General features: G+C 40.5%; 2 protein-coding genes across 4 annotated transcripts in view; one reads left to right on the forward strand and one right to left on the reverse strand.

The window, feature by feature from the left end:
* Positions 1-33: 33 nt before the first annotated feature.
* On the forward strand, positions 34-9897 carry UNC50 (unc-50 inner nuclear membrane RNA binding protein). 2 transcript variants are annotated; one of them, XM_067560000.1, is made up of 6 exons: positions 34-166; positions 2834-3117; positions 5741-5861; positions 8345-8484; positions 8569-8670; positions 9534-9897. In XM_067560000.1, the coding sequence occupies exons 2-6, from the start codon at positions 2838-2840 to the stop codon at positions 9668-9670; spliced, it is 780 nt and encodes a 259-aa protein (XP_067416101.1). In that variant the 5' UTR covers positions 34-166; positions 2834-2837; the 3' UTR covers positions 9671-9897. The 2 variants fall into 2 exon arrangements, with proteins under 2 accessions (XP_067416101.1, XP_067416102.1); XM_067560001.1 differs by having other exon boundaries at positions 53-171.
* A 5398-nt stretch (positions 9898-15295) lies between these two features.
* The window catches only part of MGAT4A (alpha-1,3-mannosyl-glycoprotein 4-beta-N-acetylglucosaminyltransferase A), a 117347-nt gene continuing 113642 nt past the window's right edge, over positions 15296-19000 (reverse strand). For both annotated transcript variants that reach the window (XM_067559996.1, XM_067559997.1), the window contains exons 14-16: positions 17697-17763; positions 15928-16040; positions 15296-15717 (exon numbers count right to left, since the gene is read on the reverse strand). In XM_067559996.1, coding sequence (XP_067416097.1) covers positions 15691-15717; positions 15928-16040; positions 17697-17763 — 207 coding nt within the window. In that variant the 3' untranslated portion in view covers positions 15296-15690. The remainder of the gene's footprint in view (positions 15718-15927; positions 16041-17696; positions 17764-19000) is intronic.

Below are 19000 nucleotides of genomic sequence, written 5' to 3' on the forward strand. Positions count from 1 at the left end.
CACCGCGCCGCAAGGTCACATGCGCTAGGTCAGGGGGCGCGCGCCATCTCCCGTCCTCCGTCGCGCTACGTTGCCGGAAGCAGCTGGAGTTTGCTGTGGGCGCGCGGCCTGCGGGAGCCCCTCGCGCCGGGGGTGGCTGGGCGGGGCTGGAGCGGCAGGAGCTGAGGTGAGGTGACCGCGCGGGGACCGCGCGCGCTGCCTAGTCAGGGCGACCAGGCCGGAAGGAATCCCGCCTGCGCCACAATTAAACTGCCGGCGGCCTGGGCTCGAGGCGGAGGGGCGCGGCCCTGGCCCGGAGCGCTGCGGGTCACTCTGCGCCCCGGCCGCCGGCGGCACAGGCTGGGGAGCCGGACGGGGAATCCCTGGTGGGTCCGCGCGCCTGCGCAGCCGGAGCGGGGCCGGGGGCCGCTCTGGGGGGAACCGGGGTGGGCGGAGAGTTGGGCGGGGGCGGCGGGAAGTGACTGAGGGCGCCCCCTCCCCCCCCCCGTGCCCGGCGCAGGGGCAGCGCAGCAGCGCGCTCATCTGGCCGGGGGGCGGGAGACCTGCTGCGTTCTCCGCCCTGCTGCGGGCCTGAGCCGGGGTCTCCTCTGCCGGGCGGCGCCGCGCAGCGGGTGGGTCTCGTCCCCAACTGGGCTGCTGAAGCTGTGCCCGCTTTGCGGGAAATACTCGCAGAGCCGCAGCCCGGGAGTGGCGGGGAGAGCAGCTCCGCGTTCAGGGACTCACCCAGGGCCTGTGCTGGTGGATTTACTGGGTCTTCTCCTAGGGTGACGAGAGGCGCTGATTTTATAGGGACAGGCTGGGAATCTGGGGCTTTTTCTTATATAGTCACGTGTTCCCGCCCACCCGATTTTTCACTTTTGCTCTCTGGTCACCTTCTCCTGAAGGATCAGAGATGGCCCTGGGTGGACGATGGTCGGGTTGGTGTCTCAGGTAGTTCCCAGCATTGCCTCTTTCTCAGGTGCAGGGTTCTTACATGCTCAGGGTCTAATTGATCAGTGCATTGGGGTCAAGCAGGAAGTTCCCCCAGGTCGGATTGGCGGTGACCTCAGGGTTTGGGGTTTTTTTGCCTTCCCTTTCAGTGGGTGAGAGTCACTTGCTAGGATTATCTGGGTAAATCTCAATCGCTTCCCTGCCATTGCAGGGGCCTCATGCGCTGGTGCACCTCAGTCCTCCTGTTCTCTGCCTGTGACATATAATAGTCTAGTCTCCTGTGGGCTGTAATACTTTGGTTTAATTTTGGTGGTTCGATTTAGTGTAGGGTTCTGGATGGTGGTGGCCAGTGATATACAGGAGGTTGAGCTAGATTATCTGATGGTCCCTTCAGGCCAGGATTTAAATTCTTATATTTCCCAGAGGCACCCCCCCATTCTCTGTGGGGCTCAGGGCTTCAGCCCCACAGACCCCCTGAAACCAACTCGTGGCCCCCAGTTGAAAATGGCAACAGCATTAGGCTGGAGTTAAGATTTGAAAATATTTACCAGAACTCCACTCCGGACTACTCCGCCTGAATTTAAGCCCTGCTTTAGGCCCTTAGAGTATGACTCTGATATTCAGAGATCTGAGTTCAAGACCCTGTTCTAATGACTATTTACTTATTAATACAAAGTGGAACAGTTTCAGCAGGACACATTGAGAGACCCACCCCAGAATACCCAGTAATCAGTCATTAGGGTACTCATCTGGGACATGGGAGACCTGGATTCTCCCCACCTCAGGCAAAGGTGGAATTTTGAATTTAGGGCTCCCGCAGCCTGGGTGAGTGCTCTACCCACTGGACTGAAGTTTATAAGGGTAGACACTATCATCTCATCTTCATTTTGTTTTGTTTTGTTTGTTGTAAGAAAGGGCTTAGGCAGGAAGGAGGTTCATGGCTTTGAATCCCAAGCAAATGGAGGTGCCTCCCTCCAGCCCAGAGTTACATGCCTGTATTTCTTTGAGGAGTGGGGCATTGTGAATTTTTATCTGAAATGATTAAAATATAATGCAGTGTAACATAGAACATCTTTAATAGTAAAAACATTCAAGGGCAATTATAATACTGTACATTTATACAGTAGAGTGCTTTGTTTTCAAAGCATTGTACAAAGGCTGTCACAGCACCCCATGCAGTAGTCTGGTATTATCTCTGTATTATAGATGGAAAGGGGAGGGACAGAGAAGTTACGTACTTTGTCCAAGGCCACACTGTGAGTTAACAGCAAATCAGGGGTATGTCTACACTGCCGGAGCTGCATCGGGCTCCACGGATTGATGCCGTGGGATCGATTGAGCGGGCAGTGGAGACCTGCACAGTCAGTCCTGGAAGTGCTCTCCGGCCAACACAGTAAATCCCCCCGGAAAAGAGTAACGCCGCATTAAATGGCGGGCATTTCCTGTCGAGACAGCACAGGCAAGGAAATGTTAGTGACTCGATGGGCCATAAGCAAGCTACAATAAGTAGCTTGCGTATCTCCCGTCGTCCGCCGCTGGCAGTGTAGACCAGGCTTGGAATTTGAATTTATGTCTAATTGGTACCAATCCCGGTGTGCAGGTACCTAGACCATGCTGTCTCAGTACTCTGCTTTTTAGGCAGCAGACTGGTGAATCATTTAACAAACATGACCAAATTTTGAAAGGAGCTTTTCTCTAGCTTACAGTTTTACATGTACAGTCTTGCTGGCACAATTAATAGTATTTAGCCAGCTACTTGCCTGATTATCCTTGCAAATCAGATGTATATCTATAAGCCATAATTAGCACTGCATAATTGAAAACACTTTTGATTCTACATCTGCTGTCATTTTTAAGATTATGCAAAGTAAATTAATTTTAACTTGTAAAATCTTTCCTTCAGAAAAATGTTGCCGACCACTTCAATTAATTCCCAAAGTCACGGCAATGGTGCCTTAAACTCGAGGGATGCAGCAAGGCATACAGCAGGTGCAAAACGCTACAAATACCTGAGGAGGCTCTTTCACTTCCGCCAGATGGATTTTGAGTTTGCTGTTTGGCAGATGCTCTACTTGTTTACTTCACCACAGAAAGTTTATAGAAACTTCCACTACAGGAAACAAACAAAGGACCAGTGGGCAAGAGATGATCCTGCTTTCTTGGTATTGCTGAGTATTTGGCTTTGTGGTGAGTCTTTTTCTATGAACAGCAAAAATGAAGTGGGAAAGAGGAAGACTTGGGCTCTAGCCTAAGATTAGGGAGGCCTGGAGTCAAGTCCTTATTGTGCCACAGACTTCCCGTGTAACCATGGGCAACTTACTTAGTCTCTCTGTGCCTCACTTCCCCATCCTTATAGGGGTGTTGAGCATAAACCTGTTAAAATACTACAGTGATAATGGCCGTATAAGTATCCAAAAAAGAAAATATCTTTCTCTTTTCAGTCAAGTTGCTGGAATGTACCTTCACAGGGTTTTTGTCTATAGAGGCCCTTAATCAGAATAAAAAAGGAGCTGATAAATTATATGCGCTCTTAAAGATGACAGTAACCATTTAGGAATTAGAGAACCAGGGTAAACTGCAAGGTCTAGCTCTGTCTAGAATCCTCCAAAGAGTCTTCTTTATGTTTATTGTAATCAAGTCTTGTCTCTGTTCTATGTTTCAAAGTATGCGGGTTTCAGTAATTGTAAGTGTCATAGCAAAGATGACCACAGGAATGAATGACTGTTCTTATTTCAAAAAAATAGCTGAACATTTGGATGATTAGAAAATGGGATGTATTATTATGTGTATTACCATAGCACCTAGGCACCCAAATTGTAGACTAGGACCATTGTACTAGGCACTGTGCAAACACAGAACAAAAAGATGGTCCCTGATGTTGAACCCAGACAAAGTACCCTTTACACAGAGCTCTGTCCTTGGTTCCTTTCTTGTCACCCTCTATGCCTTATCTCTGGGTTATCTATCTAAAACACAAAAACGACTATTTCTGTGCTGAGGGCTCACAGATCTACCTTTCTACTCCAGACGGGTCTCTTTCTGTCCAAACTAAAACCTTAGACTTTCTCTCTGACATCTCTCATGGATGTCTAGCTAACAGCTCAAGCTAAGCATGGCTAAAAAGCTCCTAATTTCCCTCCCCATATCTCCCTGTTACCTTCTTTTCTTGATCACTGTGGATAACACCACCATCCTGCCTGTCACCCAGACCAGTAGCTCAGGCATCCTCTTTGACTCAGACCTCATTCTAGGTTGTTACATCCAGGCTATATCTAAGATTAGGTCTTTCTTATCCATCCATCCATACAGCTAAAGCTCTTGTCCAAGATGTCATCTTATTGTCTCGATTACTGTAACATCCTTCTCTCTAGTCTTGACAAATGCAGTCTTGCCCAACTCCTATCCATTCAGAATGCTGCTGCAAAGATCATTTTCCTCACCTGCACATTGACTACATCACCCATCTCTTTGAATCCCTCCACTGGCTGTCTCTTCACTGTCGTATCAAACATAAACTGCTTGTATTCACTTTTGAGGCTTTTCATGGTCCCCAGTCTACCTATCATCTCTCATTCACAATCAATCTCTGGATGCTCACTTCCACTCTGTCTGGGATGCTGACCACCACTGTCCACTACTCCATTGTTAAACTTTCAAACAAGCACCTCCGTGCTTTCTCCCATGCTGATCCACATGCTTGGAAGGAGTGTTCCATAAACATCAGCAAAGCTGTGTCATTATCCATTTTCAAATCCCTTCTCAAAACTCTCCTTTGCCGTGATGCCTAAAGAAACCTTGACAACAGTTAGGCTGCTTGCATGGTGAGACCACTGCCTATCATGCTGACCAGTATTGTCTCACTGTTTACTTGCAGTCTCCGTATTTATCTATTTTTCGTCTCTTGGCTCATACTTAGATTGTAAGTCCCTTGGCACAGAGACCCTTTTTGTACGGCAGCTAACGCAGTGGGTTCTGGTCCACAACTAGGGCTCCGAGGTGCTTTGATAATACAAATAATAATACAGTGACCAAAGCTGCAGTGAGACACTGTGGACTTAAGCCATCACAAATCAAAAGAGAACCTCTTGTGTGTCAGCTTTAGTTCAGACGGTCTTTTAAAAAGCAACAGTGAAAACACTACATCTAGTCCTTTTTTGATATGGCACTATACTTGCAGTCATAACAAAGCTGTTACTTCTGAAATTTGAACGTTCTTGTGACTGGATGGGAAATATTTCTTAGATCCATTTGTATTTCATGGATGTTTTCCTGAAGCTCCCAGAGGGTCTCCATAAGCACGTCTTATCTGTACTCATTTTCATTTAACTAAAATGGACTGGAAATCTGAATGCCAGTCTGTGCTCAGCTGACATCTGAGTCTCCCCAGCCAGAAGACCATGCACTGTCACGTGGTTTTGTTGTAACTGAAAGCACTGTGTCTTCAGCTCTGCATGCTGCTCTTACACTGCACTTCTATATAACAAAGTATATTCTTCAAAAGAAGGCTGTAAATTTAAAAAGGTGAGATTAGTTCAGTGGCAGTGCTGCGACACACTGAATCTAAGCCAGCTGCATTATACATAAGTGGTATTTATGCAGCATTTGAATAGAAAAATGAGCTGCCTTGCAGAAGATCTTAAGAGTGAGGAGGAATAAAGGGGGAAATGTTGGGATTTTAGGAGACCTCCTACAAAAAGTTAACCCCTGGAATGTCAAAGTCTGAGACATTGTTTGGTGATGCAGCATCTTTCCAGCTAGGAAGGATTAATCTTTTTTTTTTTTTTTTTTTTCTTCTTCCTTCCCCACCCAGTGTCTACTATAGGATTTGGATTTGTGTTGGACATGGGATTTTTTCAAATGATAAAGCTACTTCTTTGGGTTGTGTTTATAGACTGCGTAGGTGTTGGGCTTCTAATAGCAACTTTAATGTGGTAAGTAAATAATTCCATCTGTTGGTGTTGCTATAGGGCAGTTGACAGTTCCCTGCTACTGGGCCATTGTACTTACATCTGTAACTATATGGCTTTGCTCAGAAGAGAGGGTTAAGAGTTTTCACTGGCTGTGAATAGAGTGCTATTGTTGGGAAAGAGCATTAGAAAACTTGTTTTTTTTTCTCTTGACCTCTCTGCAAAGAAAGGATAATAAAAGGAGATTTGTCACAAGCATCCCTCAGTGCCTGTTTTCCTGCTGAGTTGGTTTTCAGCAATTATGTAGGTATCAAGAAATCTTCTATTGCTTATTTAGGCTTTTTTTAATAAATCACGTGCTTGTAAACATGTAACAGATGGATGCTTGTGTTTAGTATTCTGATTGTAATGGAACACTGTAAAGTCAAGCCACCCTGCTCTGTGAAGTGTTTTAGCCATTGTTGTCACAAGTAGTTCCTGAGGTGACTGTAACAGTTTACTTTATGCATTTGTCAGCTTCTCTGCTGCGGTGATCACTGTCAATTTTGTCTCCTGCCATATCATATCACTCTTATGCCCTGCTCTGGGAAGAACTCATGTGCAGGCTCTTTCCCAGGCCCAGGAAGAGGATGTTTACCAGTAACACAGCAGCAGTGTTGGCTCTTTCAGAGATGTGGGTGGATTCTTCTGTTCTTCAGTCCACTGCAGGAGCCTGGGAAGTTTCCTTTTTACCCAAGCCCTTCCCTCTGGGACAGCTGCCCTAAGTGATGGCAGCTTTTTTTTCACTATTCCTGGCACCCTGCATGAGATTGAGAGGGGAAGGGAAGGAGCAACAAGAACAGCACTCTTCTCCCATCGCTGTATTTGGTCTCTCAACTGAGCCTCAATAAAAATGGAAGAGGGAGGGGTGGTGCAGCAGAAAGGTTTTCCCTCCCTCTACTTTTTCATGGGGAGAGAGGAAACCGCCCCCTTTTTTCACTCTCCTCCCCTCCCCTCCAGGCAGCTCCTGGGAAGGACAGGGGAATCAAGGGGCCTCCTTCACCACCCAGAGCTTAGTATGCTCCAGGGGTGTACTTTATTCAGTGAATGGGATAGGAAATAGTGATAGGCAGGTTGAGTAAAAGAACCCTTTACATTTTCTGTGCCCTTGTACAGATAGAGTTGATATGCTAAGAACCTGGTCGTGGTAGTGAGGACAAGAACCTCCTGCTAACAGGAGACTGCCAGTACTTGAGGGTAGCATCTGATGGGGCTGATGTAGGATGCTGGCTCCTCTGCAGAATTGGCCCTTTGTGGGAAACAATTGAAAGCACAGGTAGGACTTTTCCCCCACTTTGAGCTGGTCAGAGGAGACCAATAGCAGAGGCACTCTCTTGCCTTCAGTTGCTTCCTTGAGGCACATGCACAGGAAGGACTCAATTCGCACACAGTTTGCTGCTGCTTTTGTGGTTCACTTGAAGCAACAGGGAGGTGGGGGAAAAAGCAGGAAAGACGTCAAAAATGTAAAGGAAATAAGGGGGTACATGAATACATATTGATTTCTTATTAGCGAAAATGACAAATTTTAAAGTGGCGTGACCTTGTAAAAGGGATAGATTCAATTTTTGATTAAAAATGTCTTTGAAAATTTCTGTTGATCATATAAAGAATGTTCTGCTTTTATTCCTGGTGTAAGCCCAACATGTCTGATCAAATTCTTAGCTTTCACTCAGGTTTAAATCAGGCAAAACTTCCCTAGACTTCAGTAGAAGTTTGCCTGAGAAAATTAGGCTAAATTATGGATTTGGTCTGTAACCTCAATATTTGTAATCAGAAACAATATTTGGCCTGCTGTGTTTTTGGTAATACTCCTATCAAATTAGTACCCATACTTTTAAGTATGTTGTAACCTTTTTTGGTGGAGATGAGGCGTTTATTAAATGAGGTAACAGGACTGCGTTCTGTTCCTACAACAGAATGCAACTAAGATACCTTTGTAACAGGGGAAATGTGAAGATGTAGTGCTCTATACCCAGCCGTTTTGGGGAATCAGTGGATGGGCAACTGAAAGACAGTACTACTTTGGTACTCAGAAGGTGGAACAGAATTCTGTAATTACAGAAATTTGGTTGATGAAGTACACCAGCAGTCTTTGCAGAAGGAAGCTGTAGCTGTTTTGTGCACAATGCTTGCACTGTCTACTGAGCATCAACGAATGTGACTACTGTTGAGAGACATGGTCTCACAAAAGGCTGGTCTTTTTGAGGAAATATTCATCTTTGCCTAGGTTACCATATTTTCTTCACAAATTAGCAAAATAATTTTTAGTCATCCTAGCTTGGCCCTTTTGCAGAGACATTTGAAAGGACTGTGTTTATAAATTAAATAGAAAAGACTCAAGATTTTTTTCCTGCTTGTGACTTCATTACTTTAACTGTGGAGATGTCAAATCAACATTGTACCTTTAGGAAACATGAAAAGGCAAAATTGTTTCATAACTTACTCCTTTTGAATTTATTTTCAATTAGGTTTATTTCTAATAAGTACTTGGTAAAGCAACAGAGCAGAGACTATGATGTGGAATGGGGATATGCCTTTGATGTTCATCTGAATGCTTTCTATCCACTTCTAGTCATTTTGCATTTTATCCAACTGTTTTTCATCAACTGTAAGTAGAACACCCTTTTTAAAGCTTTTTGCCATGGTGTTGGGTCCCAGGCAGGTAACTGAGAGCAACTGTCTTCTCTTACAGATGTTATCTCAACAGTCTCATTCATGGGCTATTTTGTTGGGAATACAGTATGGCTGATTGCAATTGGCTATTATATCTACGTAACATTTCTAGGGTACAGTGGTAAGTAATTTCAAAAGCTTTTATCAATTAGGCAGCTGACTATATGAAAACAAGAGAATTGTTCCAGTAAGCTACTTCTAATATATAAACTCATAGGTTTGAAATGATCATCTCTCACATGCAGAAGAAGAATTCATTGTGTATTTATTTTAAGCCATCTCTACTAGATAGATGTCTTCTAGTCTTCACTGTCTGAGAGCAATTCCACACCATCCCTGGGCTGTTTGCTCCATTCTGTTAAAATTTTTCTGAACATATTTTTTCTTCTGTTCTCTTCTAAACCCAATATTGTCTATGTCCTTCGTGGTTGGAGTAATCCTTTGTCAGGATTCCTACGTACTGCCTTATTTCAATGTCCAAACTGGATTAAAAAGTTTATGCCTAAAGGACTTGTCACTTTATGGGGTGGTATTAAAACACTCTCTTTGCACAGGTATCATTGGTACTCATTGATGCTGGCCATTGTATTGTACTATAATCCAGTTAATATACTGCATCAAACCTCAACCTATCTGTTAGTTCTGGACTCCTACACTGACTAGAGGGGAGGGTAGTAAATTCAACAAAATCATTCAGGAGGTTGGTTGTACTACTGGATGATACAGACCTACCTGAACTACTACTCCTACACTGATAAAAGATATTTTGTATCTGGGCAAAGGGCTGCAGAATCAGTATGACAGGGATGACAAATGGGTATCCAGTTTTAACTGAGCTGTTACGAAATTGATGGAAGGCTGCAGTGCAGCCTCTTCCCAGGGTCCTAGATGCAACAGTTTATAGGTTTGGTCCAGCAATGCAACTAATGGTTGTTTTTAAAGAGTTTTATACTCTGCTCATTATCATTGTAATTTATTTTCCAGCATTGCCATTTTTGAAGAACACAGTTATCCTTTTGTATCCATTTGCACTCCTAATTCTGCTGTATGTGCTCTCATTAGCACTGGGATGGAACTTCACCAAGACACTTTGTACTTTCTATGCGTTCAGAGTGAAATAACAGGACTTCATATGTCTCTACGGTGTAGTTTCTTAGCTGCTGACAGTATGAACAGCTAAGACCTCTTGTTGTAAATGGTTGTAAATTTTCTCTTCATTGTAGATAAGTGTAAAAAGTTTCAAGTATCTCAATTTTTAATGATTAAAATGTTTACAACAGTAAAAATGTTAGCAATTCTGTATCAATACTTTTGCAGTATGTCTCCGTAATAAATATTTAACAAATAAGTTTAATGGCATAATTCTCACTGCTAATGTGTCTAATGGGATAAGGCCTATATTAAGTTAGTAACTTGTAGTGGGAGATTGATGCAGGCTCGTTATAAATCACTGAAGATAAAAAAAAGTACTTAGTTTATCATTGGTACTTAGGTTTGAGTCTTCAGTTTAGCTACACTAACACCAATAATGTCTGACTCCTGTTGAGTCACATGCTTTAGCTCCACATATGTCAATCATATGGCTTAAGTTCACACTATTTGAAGTTTAAGTTCCCATGGTGCATCAGCCACATACTCCAGCTGCTAGGAGCAGAAGCAGCCAAAGCAAGGACTGCTGCAGGGGCAGGAAAGGAGATGAAATTAGACCCACCCTCTGGAGCCAGAAAGATACAGTGGTGACCCCCACTCCTACTATGGGAGCATTAAGAACCCAGGTAATGCCTTCCCAGCCCCATGGCCTTGGGGCAAAAAATGCAGAGAGACTGCAGCCTCTGGGAGCAAAAGCACCCACACAGCAGGGACCTCTGGACATTCAGAACATCCTACAGTTTTGCACGGACTATTTTTGCCCTATGCTGATTAGCTGTTTTCTCCAACCCTACGCCTCCCACACAGTCTCTTCATTTCATCTTTCCATTATCTACTCCTAAGTAAATCCACCCCTCATAAGTGTGGAACTTACATAACTATTCACTGCTATCATATTGTTCACTCTGTGTTCCACCCCTCACCTTGTCTATTTAGATTGTAAGCTTTTAAGAGCAGGGACTGTCCACTACCATGTTTGTGCAGGGCCTAGCACAATGGCAGTATCATAATAAAGATGACTAATTACTGAACTTCTTCACAAATGTAAGTTCTTGGCTAGCACTTAGGTTTTTGTATGTGATACATTAATCAAAGAGCAGCCTATATAGTTCAATATGGAAGGCTTTCAGACATGGCATTTAAAGTATTGTATTTAATGCCTTATGACTTTGAAATTTGGACTCAACACCATAAAATATTGCTACGTTAAAGGAACAAGCTGGGTCTCTGATGGACAGAAGGATTGTCAGTTTATGTAAAAACTCCACAACAGATTTTTTTTTAAAGCCTTTATTTCAAATATACAGGGACAGCTGTGGCACATAGAAACATTGATGAAAGGCACAATTGACATGACCCATATCAGGTTTTCAAATATAGCAGCAAGTTTTAAACAAAACTAGCCAATCTATTAAAAAAAAAATCTAACTGGTGGTATAGCTGCTGGTGTGGGGTTGGTTAATGAAAACTTGTGTGGAGGCAGGAGGGAAGGGCACAGAATAAGTTTTGCCAGAAAAGAATGTTTCAGGACTGAAGAGTACTAGCATCCACAAAGCAAGGAGTACAAATGGACAACCCCAAACAATACTTTCTGAAAATGAAGATGGCAATTTTCCAAAAGCAGTGCTCAGTGTCAAACTCAAGCACCAGGTTTTAATTTCAAAAAGGATTTTTTTTTTAAACAGACAACTAGTTACAATAAGTCTTAAATATGATTGCTAGAATTTGACCTTTTCTAGGAAAAAACTACATTGAACTGAAATACCAAATCTGCTGGCAGTTCGTTTTACAGTACTGTATTGGCCACTGTTAAGGCTTGGAGAATGCACTCCAAGTCATTTATTAAAATCTCAGCAAACACTGAGCAGCACAGAGAAAAATGTACCATTTCAACAAGTAAAGCACTATAACTTTGATCCCAGGGAGGCTGGGAATTCCTTTGTGACTTGCTGTACATTGGCAAAAACAGTAAGAGCACCTGACCTGCAGGCAATCACCGATTAACGCTTTAAAAAAACAATCCTTCCTTCCTTCATAGGAACGTTTAGCACCAGTGATCATCATACCAGCTACCATTAAAGTCAACAGTAATGAAGTTTTGCAATTAGGACTTGATCCTGCACCATTAAAATTAATGGGAGGAGGAGGACTACCTGTCATGTAAAAATATCAAAGTTTGTTCCCTTGAAACAAAGTTTCATTGTTGTCAACATTAAGCTATCTAGAGTTCTAGCTCAATGCTTTCAGTAGAATTCACAAAAATCCTCAACAGAACATTGAAATCAAGAAACATGATACACAATGACAAATTCTTGGCTGTCAATATTTACACCAATCAAATTTCATTTTCAAGAGCAACAGCATAGCAGTATGGCAGTCTTTCAGTATTAAACTGTAATGTTTATAAATATGAGCATAACCACGCTTTTAAAACTTAACTACAGTTTCTGTTTTAGTCCAATTTCAAAGTGGTCCTCGTTAATAACCTAAACCTAAAACTTGAGCACATGCTTGATTTTATGAAACGATCATGGAATGAACTTGTATTCTTGTTTCCAGAGAAAAGCAATGTTTCCAGATTAGATGCCCAAACTGTAGATTAATACTGTACTCCTTTTGAAGCAGACATTTCAAACAAAAAAAAATCAAAGACTTACTGAAGAGATTTATACTTGCTTATGGAAAAAATTAAGGAAAAAAGTACAAAATTGTCTAGTCTTTCCAAAAGTAAATACAATCCCTCAACATAAAGGTATATATGTTGCATATTATAAGGCAGGAGTACAGGGTCATTCTGTCTTCAATCTAGCCAGTATCTTATCTCAGACTTTTAAAGCCAGAAGGAACCATCATGATTATCTAGTCTAAATTTTTAAAAGGCTAAGAAAAACATTGATGGCGTGAGAATTCTAATCTGGTCCATAACTACTATATCTGCCTTGAACTTTGCCAAATTACCATGGCTAAAGGCGAAAAAAATAATTACATTTATCCTTATGACTGTAAATATTAGTTTTCAATTAATGCACATAAATTTAAGTCCCTAAAGAAGCATAATGCCTGTAGTAGCTTTTCAAAAACACACCTCTAACCCAAGATGTTCTGACACAGCCAAATCCTGCTCACATTACTCACACAAAAAGTCTTCAGCAGGACTACTCATTAAGTAAGCCAAACAGGATTTAGCAATGAATAGACCAACTTTGCAATTGCTGTGGGCCCCACTAAATGTCATCTGTTAAAAAAAGCCAGTATTTTAAGACAGACGCTCTAACTGTCATTAAATCCCCAGATTTTAACTCAATTTGATCAGAAAATCAAGGTGACTGAAAATGCCAGCTATTCCAAAAAAGCCCTAAGCTATAGCATCTTCAGAAGGAACTAATACAACTCAGTCTTAAATAGTTACTATTGTAAAGCTATTAACAGGTTTTATTTTCTTTATATGGGGTGTTTAAGGCTGAACTAAAGTTAACTGAAAAGGAAATAAAATGTAGGAAAAATCCTAAAGGTTTAAAAGGCTATAGGCACTCCAAGACATTGAGATGAGCTCTTGTGTTAAATACTATCATTTCTGGCTGACATAATGCACATAAGTATATTTAGAATGTCTATTAATCATAAATCATGGAGGAACGCAATACACAAACTGGCTAATGTCCAGCAATATTTGAAACACTCTTATTCTGTCATAAATAGGTGAATCTCCAAAAAGGAGAGCCAACCACTGTGGAGTGATTGTGAATCAGAATTTTTGAGTTTAGAGTCCAAAACAATGGTATGTAGAGATAATTTTCTTTAAACGATAACAAAAAGAAAAGCTACATTTTCTTCACTCCTACCTTCTTCTAATTTAAGGGACAAACTCCCAGGAAAACAATAGAGTTTTACCTGATATCATGTCTGAAAGTGATCCTGAATCTACAAAACCTATCCACTCCCCCAAATGATTTATAATAAATTCCTTGTACCGTTGTGGCACATTCATTTAGTAAGAGTGCAGTCACATGAACATTTTAACTGTCATAGCATCCCAGAGTATTTCTGACTCCTGCTAGTAAGATTCAACAAAACGGTATAAATTAATCCTTTTTTTAAAAAAATCACCGTTCATCAACAAGGAGATATTGGATAGTAATTGATGAGTTTCAGATTAATATTTTGACTGCTAGAAAAAAGTTAAAAAAATATGATGTAGAGCTAACAAAAAACAATACTAGCAACACAAAAAATATGATCAGTTTGAGGTGAGTTTCTATACATTTAAGAGATTTGGTAGGAACAGCTGAGCTGACAGAATAAACCCATAATCAGACAATGCTCAAAGGAAAGGCACCTAACAATGGTACTAGTAAATTTGTGATAAATCATTTTAACCTCATAGAACAGTAAGACAACAGTTGTTGGCAACAGAAAAGTGCTCGCTATGTTCAGAAACCTGTATCTGACTAAAAATTAAGTCACAATATAAAATTTAATAAATAGCTATAGTTTAAATTATTTGCATCATTCGCAGGTACAAGTGGGGGAAAAATAAACCCAAATAATTTCTCAGATTTTTGCTGAGATGTGATAGAAACACTAGACTTTAATGAACCATTAAATGGCATTACACGTTATGAACAGTGCTGCAAGCAGCACAAAGAGCTTCTACCGCTCGTCTGGGCTGCTCACCAGTTAAACAAGCACTGTTCTTTTCCTTAAAGGCAAAAGGAACTGACTTTAGGCCTGATCCTATTCAAGTCAATGGAAGTTTTTCATTGATTCCCATGGAAGTTGGATAGGTTTCACCCTTTAAAAAAAAAATCAGTCACAACATTTACCTAAGGTAAATACTGAAATAAAAACATTTTAAGAGAGACCTATAATGAGGTTAATTACAGGTGTCTCATTCTTTTTCCTAATAAAAACATTGTTTATTCATTCAAAGGACTGAATGGAATTCATACGAATGGGCGGCACATGAGACAAAATTAAAAATATACAACACAAAGATAGGGAACGCTTTTCTACACAGAGAATGAATTAATTTGACTTAGGAACTGTCTATAAAGTTTTTAAAAGGGGACAGTTTGGTATTGAAATCTCCCTCTAAAATGTGATGCATTAAATTTAAAATCACGGCAGACTTAGCATTATATATATAACATTATACTGAAATACTAAGATTCTTCAACATGCTTTTTAGGTGGCTATGCCCTGTAATCAGTGGCATAGGATAGTTTGCAAGAATAATGTTCTTCAGAACTCTGGCAGTTAAGGCATGCTTATGCCTTTGAACATTATCTTTCAGATTTTGTGGTACAAAAGTACTTAATTTAGAAACTCCTAATTTAGTTTTCTTAACCATAGCAGTATTGATGAAATATGGTATTATTTTTTATGTTTGCAGCTGCAAAGCAAAATGTAGAAAGATAATTTAAGCTAGATGATCCATAAAAAAAAGCGATATCAATTTAAAATTTTACTGCATAAAAATATGTACTTTTCAAATTATTTTAATAAATTAAATATCCCTAATGTTTTTGAATATATATATATCCTGATAATCTATAAAAGAGGGTTTTGTTATAGCAAAATAAATGGAATCCCAAAAGTACCCCCTTCATAAAATGTATTTAATAATTATATTTTTTTCATCTTCAAGAAATGTAAGAATATGTACAACTTCTCTGTATTACTATACTATCAAAATAGTATGGGTTAAGAGTAGCAGGCTTCTACAACCATAAGATGGTAACATCATGTAAAACTGGAGGATAACATTCATCTGAAATCCAAGTTATTAGTGTGGAGCATCAGTTTCTGGATGGATAAGGGTTACTTACAATCATCTCATTTACAGTAGATTTCACAAGAGGTAGAGTTCGAGTGAAAAATAAAAGACAATTGGAATAAGGTGCATGCTCAGTATTTTCAATTTGTGACTTGTTAAAGATGTAGGATATTAGTTTGCAAAGATTTTCTCTCTCTTCTTCCAAACAGATTTTGATCAGTTTGTGACCTTTTTAATGTGAACCTAAAATGAAGAATTGGAAAAAAATGCATATTTAAAAAGATCCATAAGTTTTAGTACATTACAGTTAAACCTTAATTCTTAGACAATTGTAAAAGAGAAACAGCTTTCTGACTAATCCAAAATTCTTAGGTTCAGATATGTTGATGCAATAAGAGACGTCTCATATTTGCTATTCTGATTTTAAAAGAGGTAAAGTATACAACAACTCACCTCATTCAGAATTGCCCAGACTGCTGAGTTTTGTATTACCGAAAGCCGAAATGCTGAAATAGGGTTTAGACTTGAGTCAACTGTCCCTTCTGCTATACCGCTTTCAAATTTACCTTCAAAATGAGCAAAAACATATCCTGAATAAACAATCACCAGACAAATTAAAATACATCTGGTTTGTAGAAAGGTTTCTAATTAAAGTAAATTAAATAAATGGATTTACAACACTATAGTCATGAACTGGCAGCAGTAATTCACCACAAATATGCTTTTTTTTTTTTTTTTTTGCTTAAGTCTAATAGTAGGAGAAGGAAATTTACCCTACTACCCAGGGTGCTGGAACAATTTTTGTAGTGGGGGCGCTGAGAGTCATTAAACCAAACTGTAAACTTTGTATATAATGGAAATCACTTCAAGCCAGAGGGTGCAGCAGCATCCCTGCTCCCCTAGTTCCAGCACCTATGCCACTACCCAAAAATCTTCCATAATGCGCAAAGTTCTTTGCCATCAGCTTCAGTTTTTCACTGGCAAATACTGCAGAAGCCTCAGCAGACAGACTAAGTAGCAGAGGCACTAATAGAATCATAGAAGATTAGGATTGGAAGGGACCTCAGGAGGTCATCTAGTCCAACCCCCTGCTCAAAGCAGGACCAACCCCAACTAAATCATCCCAGCCAGGGCTTTATCAAGCTGCACCTTAAAAACCTCTAAGGATGGAGATTCCACCACCTCCCTGGGTAACCCTAGGTAATAAGGAATAAAAAAGTCTAGATTGAGTGTAGCTGTGGGTAAAGCCCTGCGCAGACACAAAAATTTGGATCCACATCCATGGTAATTAAATTGCATCTGACCTGCAATCTGCACTCCTCCTTTTATATGTATCTGCACTAGCAACTTGTAGAGCAGCGATTCTCAACCAGGTGTCCATGGGCCCACTGGGGAGCCACAAGCCAGTTTCAGGGGTTCTGCAGGACAGAAGCCCCTACACCCCCTGTGGGGCTGAAGCCCAGAGTCTGGGCGTCCACCACAGGGCTGAATCTCGGAGCCCCGGCACTTCCCCCCACCCTGGTGGGGCTCCGGGTTTCAGCCCTGCCAGGGAGTGCTGGGCTCAGATCTTCAGCCCCACAGGTGGACCCCCTGCAACCATGACCCCCTGGTTTGGAACTGCTGCCTAGAGCACTGTATGGATAAAAAGAATTGGATTCACATCCAATCTGCAAAGATAGTAAACAACTCTACAGCACCCGCACGTAGATATCTGCGGATTTGCAGGGCTCTAGCTGTGGGTGCTGAATACCTCTGAAAATCACGCCACTTTTGTTTAGGAAACTAAATGTGGATTCAGATGTCTAATTCTAGGCAACCAACTTTGAATACATTTAAGCCAAAATTTCAAACTGCATTAAACATATATGGATATTGGTATTCCTACCAGTAGAACCTTGCATTATATTAGGATGAATAAATATAAAGCTGCAAAGGCTACTAATAGACCAAAACTAAAATCAATAAACTTTAGCTATAATTATTTTAAAAATGATGAATAAAATTGTTTTCACTACAACTAAGAATCACATCAGAACTTTGTTTAATAAATCAACCTGAAAAGGGCAAGTAACATTTAAAGGTCAGTTACCCAATGTGAATTATCAGAAACATATAAAGCCTTTTAAAAAAACCCATTTTCCTAATTGATATAGTAATAAAGCTAATCTATTTCTCTGTGTGTAAAAGAACGAACACTGCTGTTCTATGGTGCAGAGTATTACCTATCCTGAAATAGCCGTCCTCTAACTGTTTGTCTTTGGTTTCTTTGCTTAATACCAAGTCTTCATTCTAAAATAAAACAGGCACAAAACAAAATGAGAGCACTTATTTTGCATGTACTTAACTTTGCAAGCTAGAGCAAAAGGTGCATGCCCTTGTTCTCTATTTAGAGCACAGCTTTCCTAAAAAACTTTGAACCACCCTACTATTTCCATGAGCAAAGAGATTTTATTTATAGCATAGACTTTTCTTTAAAAAAAAAAAAAAAAAAAAAAAAAAAAAACCTTACTGAACTGTATTTGGCTTCATGGCAGAAGATAAAAGTACTTGGAAAAGTACCACTCATAATAACTCATATGCTGAAAGGACAAGGATGTTGCAGATACTTGCACGCACAACATAAAGGACACTCAGTGGTAAAGCCTGATTTGGGGAGAGAAAGATTAAGAAATCTTTTCTCCACCCAAAGGACAATCATGAAACCACACAGCACGTTTTAATCCTAAAAAAGATCTAGCTAGTCTGCTTGCTGTATTCAGAAAGAAATCTGATACTTGCTGATTTCTCTTTTGAGTATACAGGCTTATCATATTCCTATAGCTGGTTTTCATTCTCATCTGCAGTTTGAGGAGGCAGGATTAAAGACCTCACCCACCACATCCGGGCTCGCTGCTTGTTCTAGAAATTAGGAATGCTTCCAAATGTGAAACACAACTCAATTTTTAACATTAGAACAATAATTAACAATCAACTTCCACTGAATAAATCTGTCTACAGAACAATCTGTCAAACAAAACTTTTACTCACTTCTAATTAACAGGTGGGTCAGAACATTGTGCCTGAATACTCAGAGAGCAGGTATCAACTTTCTCACTCTCTCTTATCCATGCTCACCATTCCTACAGTAGGATTTTATAGTGGGAAAGCCTCATGCAAGCCTACTTGCAAACTGAAGCAATGATACTTTAAGAGGTCATTACGTGTCAATACCCTCCTGGTAAGGCAGCATCTATCAAGGCTTGTGTCTAATTCCTAGTGCCTGGTGAATGCTTAATTAGGTGACTGAGTTGCTGTCATATCAATGTCTTTATTCAACACAAACAATTTACCAGTCCAGGAAGTAAATAATGTCCTTGTTTGAAAAGCTTTATCTTTCCTGTAGGTTTTGATCCTTTACTTTAAAGGCTTCTTTAATGTAATACTTCAGCTATCTAGCAATTAATGCTTTATATGCCTTTTTTTGAGTCTTACTGATGGATGACTTTTCTATTACTTAACATTCTTGCCAGGTAGATCTTAACAGTTC

The sequence above is a fragment of the Emydura macquarii genome, unplaced genomic scaffold (genome assembly GCF_026122565.2).
Source record: "Emydura macquarii macquarii isolate MOO-44397 ecotype Brisbane River unplaced genomic scaffold, CSIRO-AGI_Emac_v2 contig_2207, whole genome shotgun sequence".
In the NCBI taxonomy this organism is placed as follows: domain Eukaryota; kingdom Metazoa; phylum Chordata; order Testudines; family Chelidae; genus Emydura; species Emydura macquarii.

Bases quoted from the DNA above. Each gene is read 5' to 3' on its own strand.
- UNC50 (XM_067560000.1), top strand. From the start codon at position 2,838: ATGTTGCCGACCACTTCAATTAATTCCCAAAGTCACGGCAATGGTGCC. The intron at 3,118-5,740 runs GTGAGTCTTTTT...TTCCCCACCCAG, and splicing joins GCTGAGTATTTGGCTTTGTG to TGTCTACTATAGGATTTGGA. The intron at 8,671-9,533 runs GTAAGTAATTTC...TTTATTTTCCAG, and splicing joins AACATTTCTAGGGTACAGTG to CATTGCCATTTTTGAAGAAC.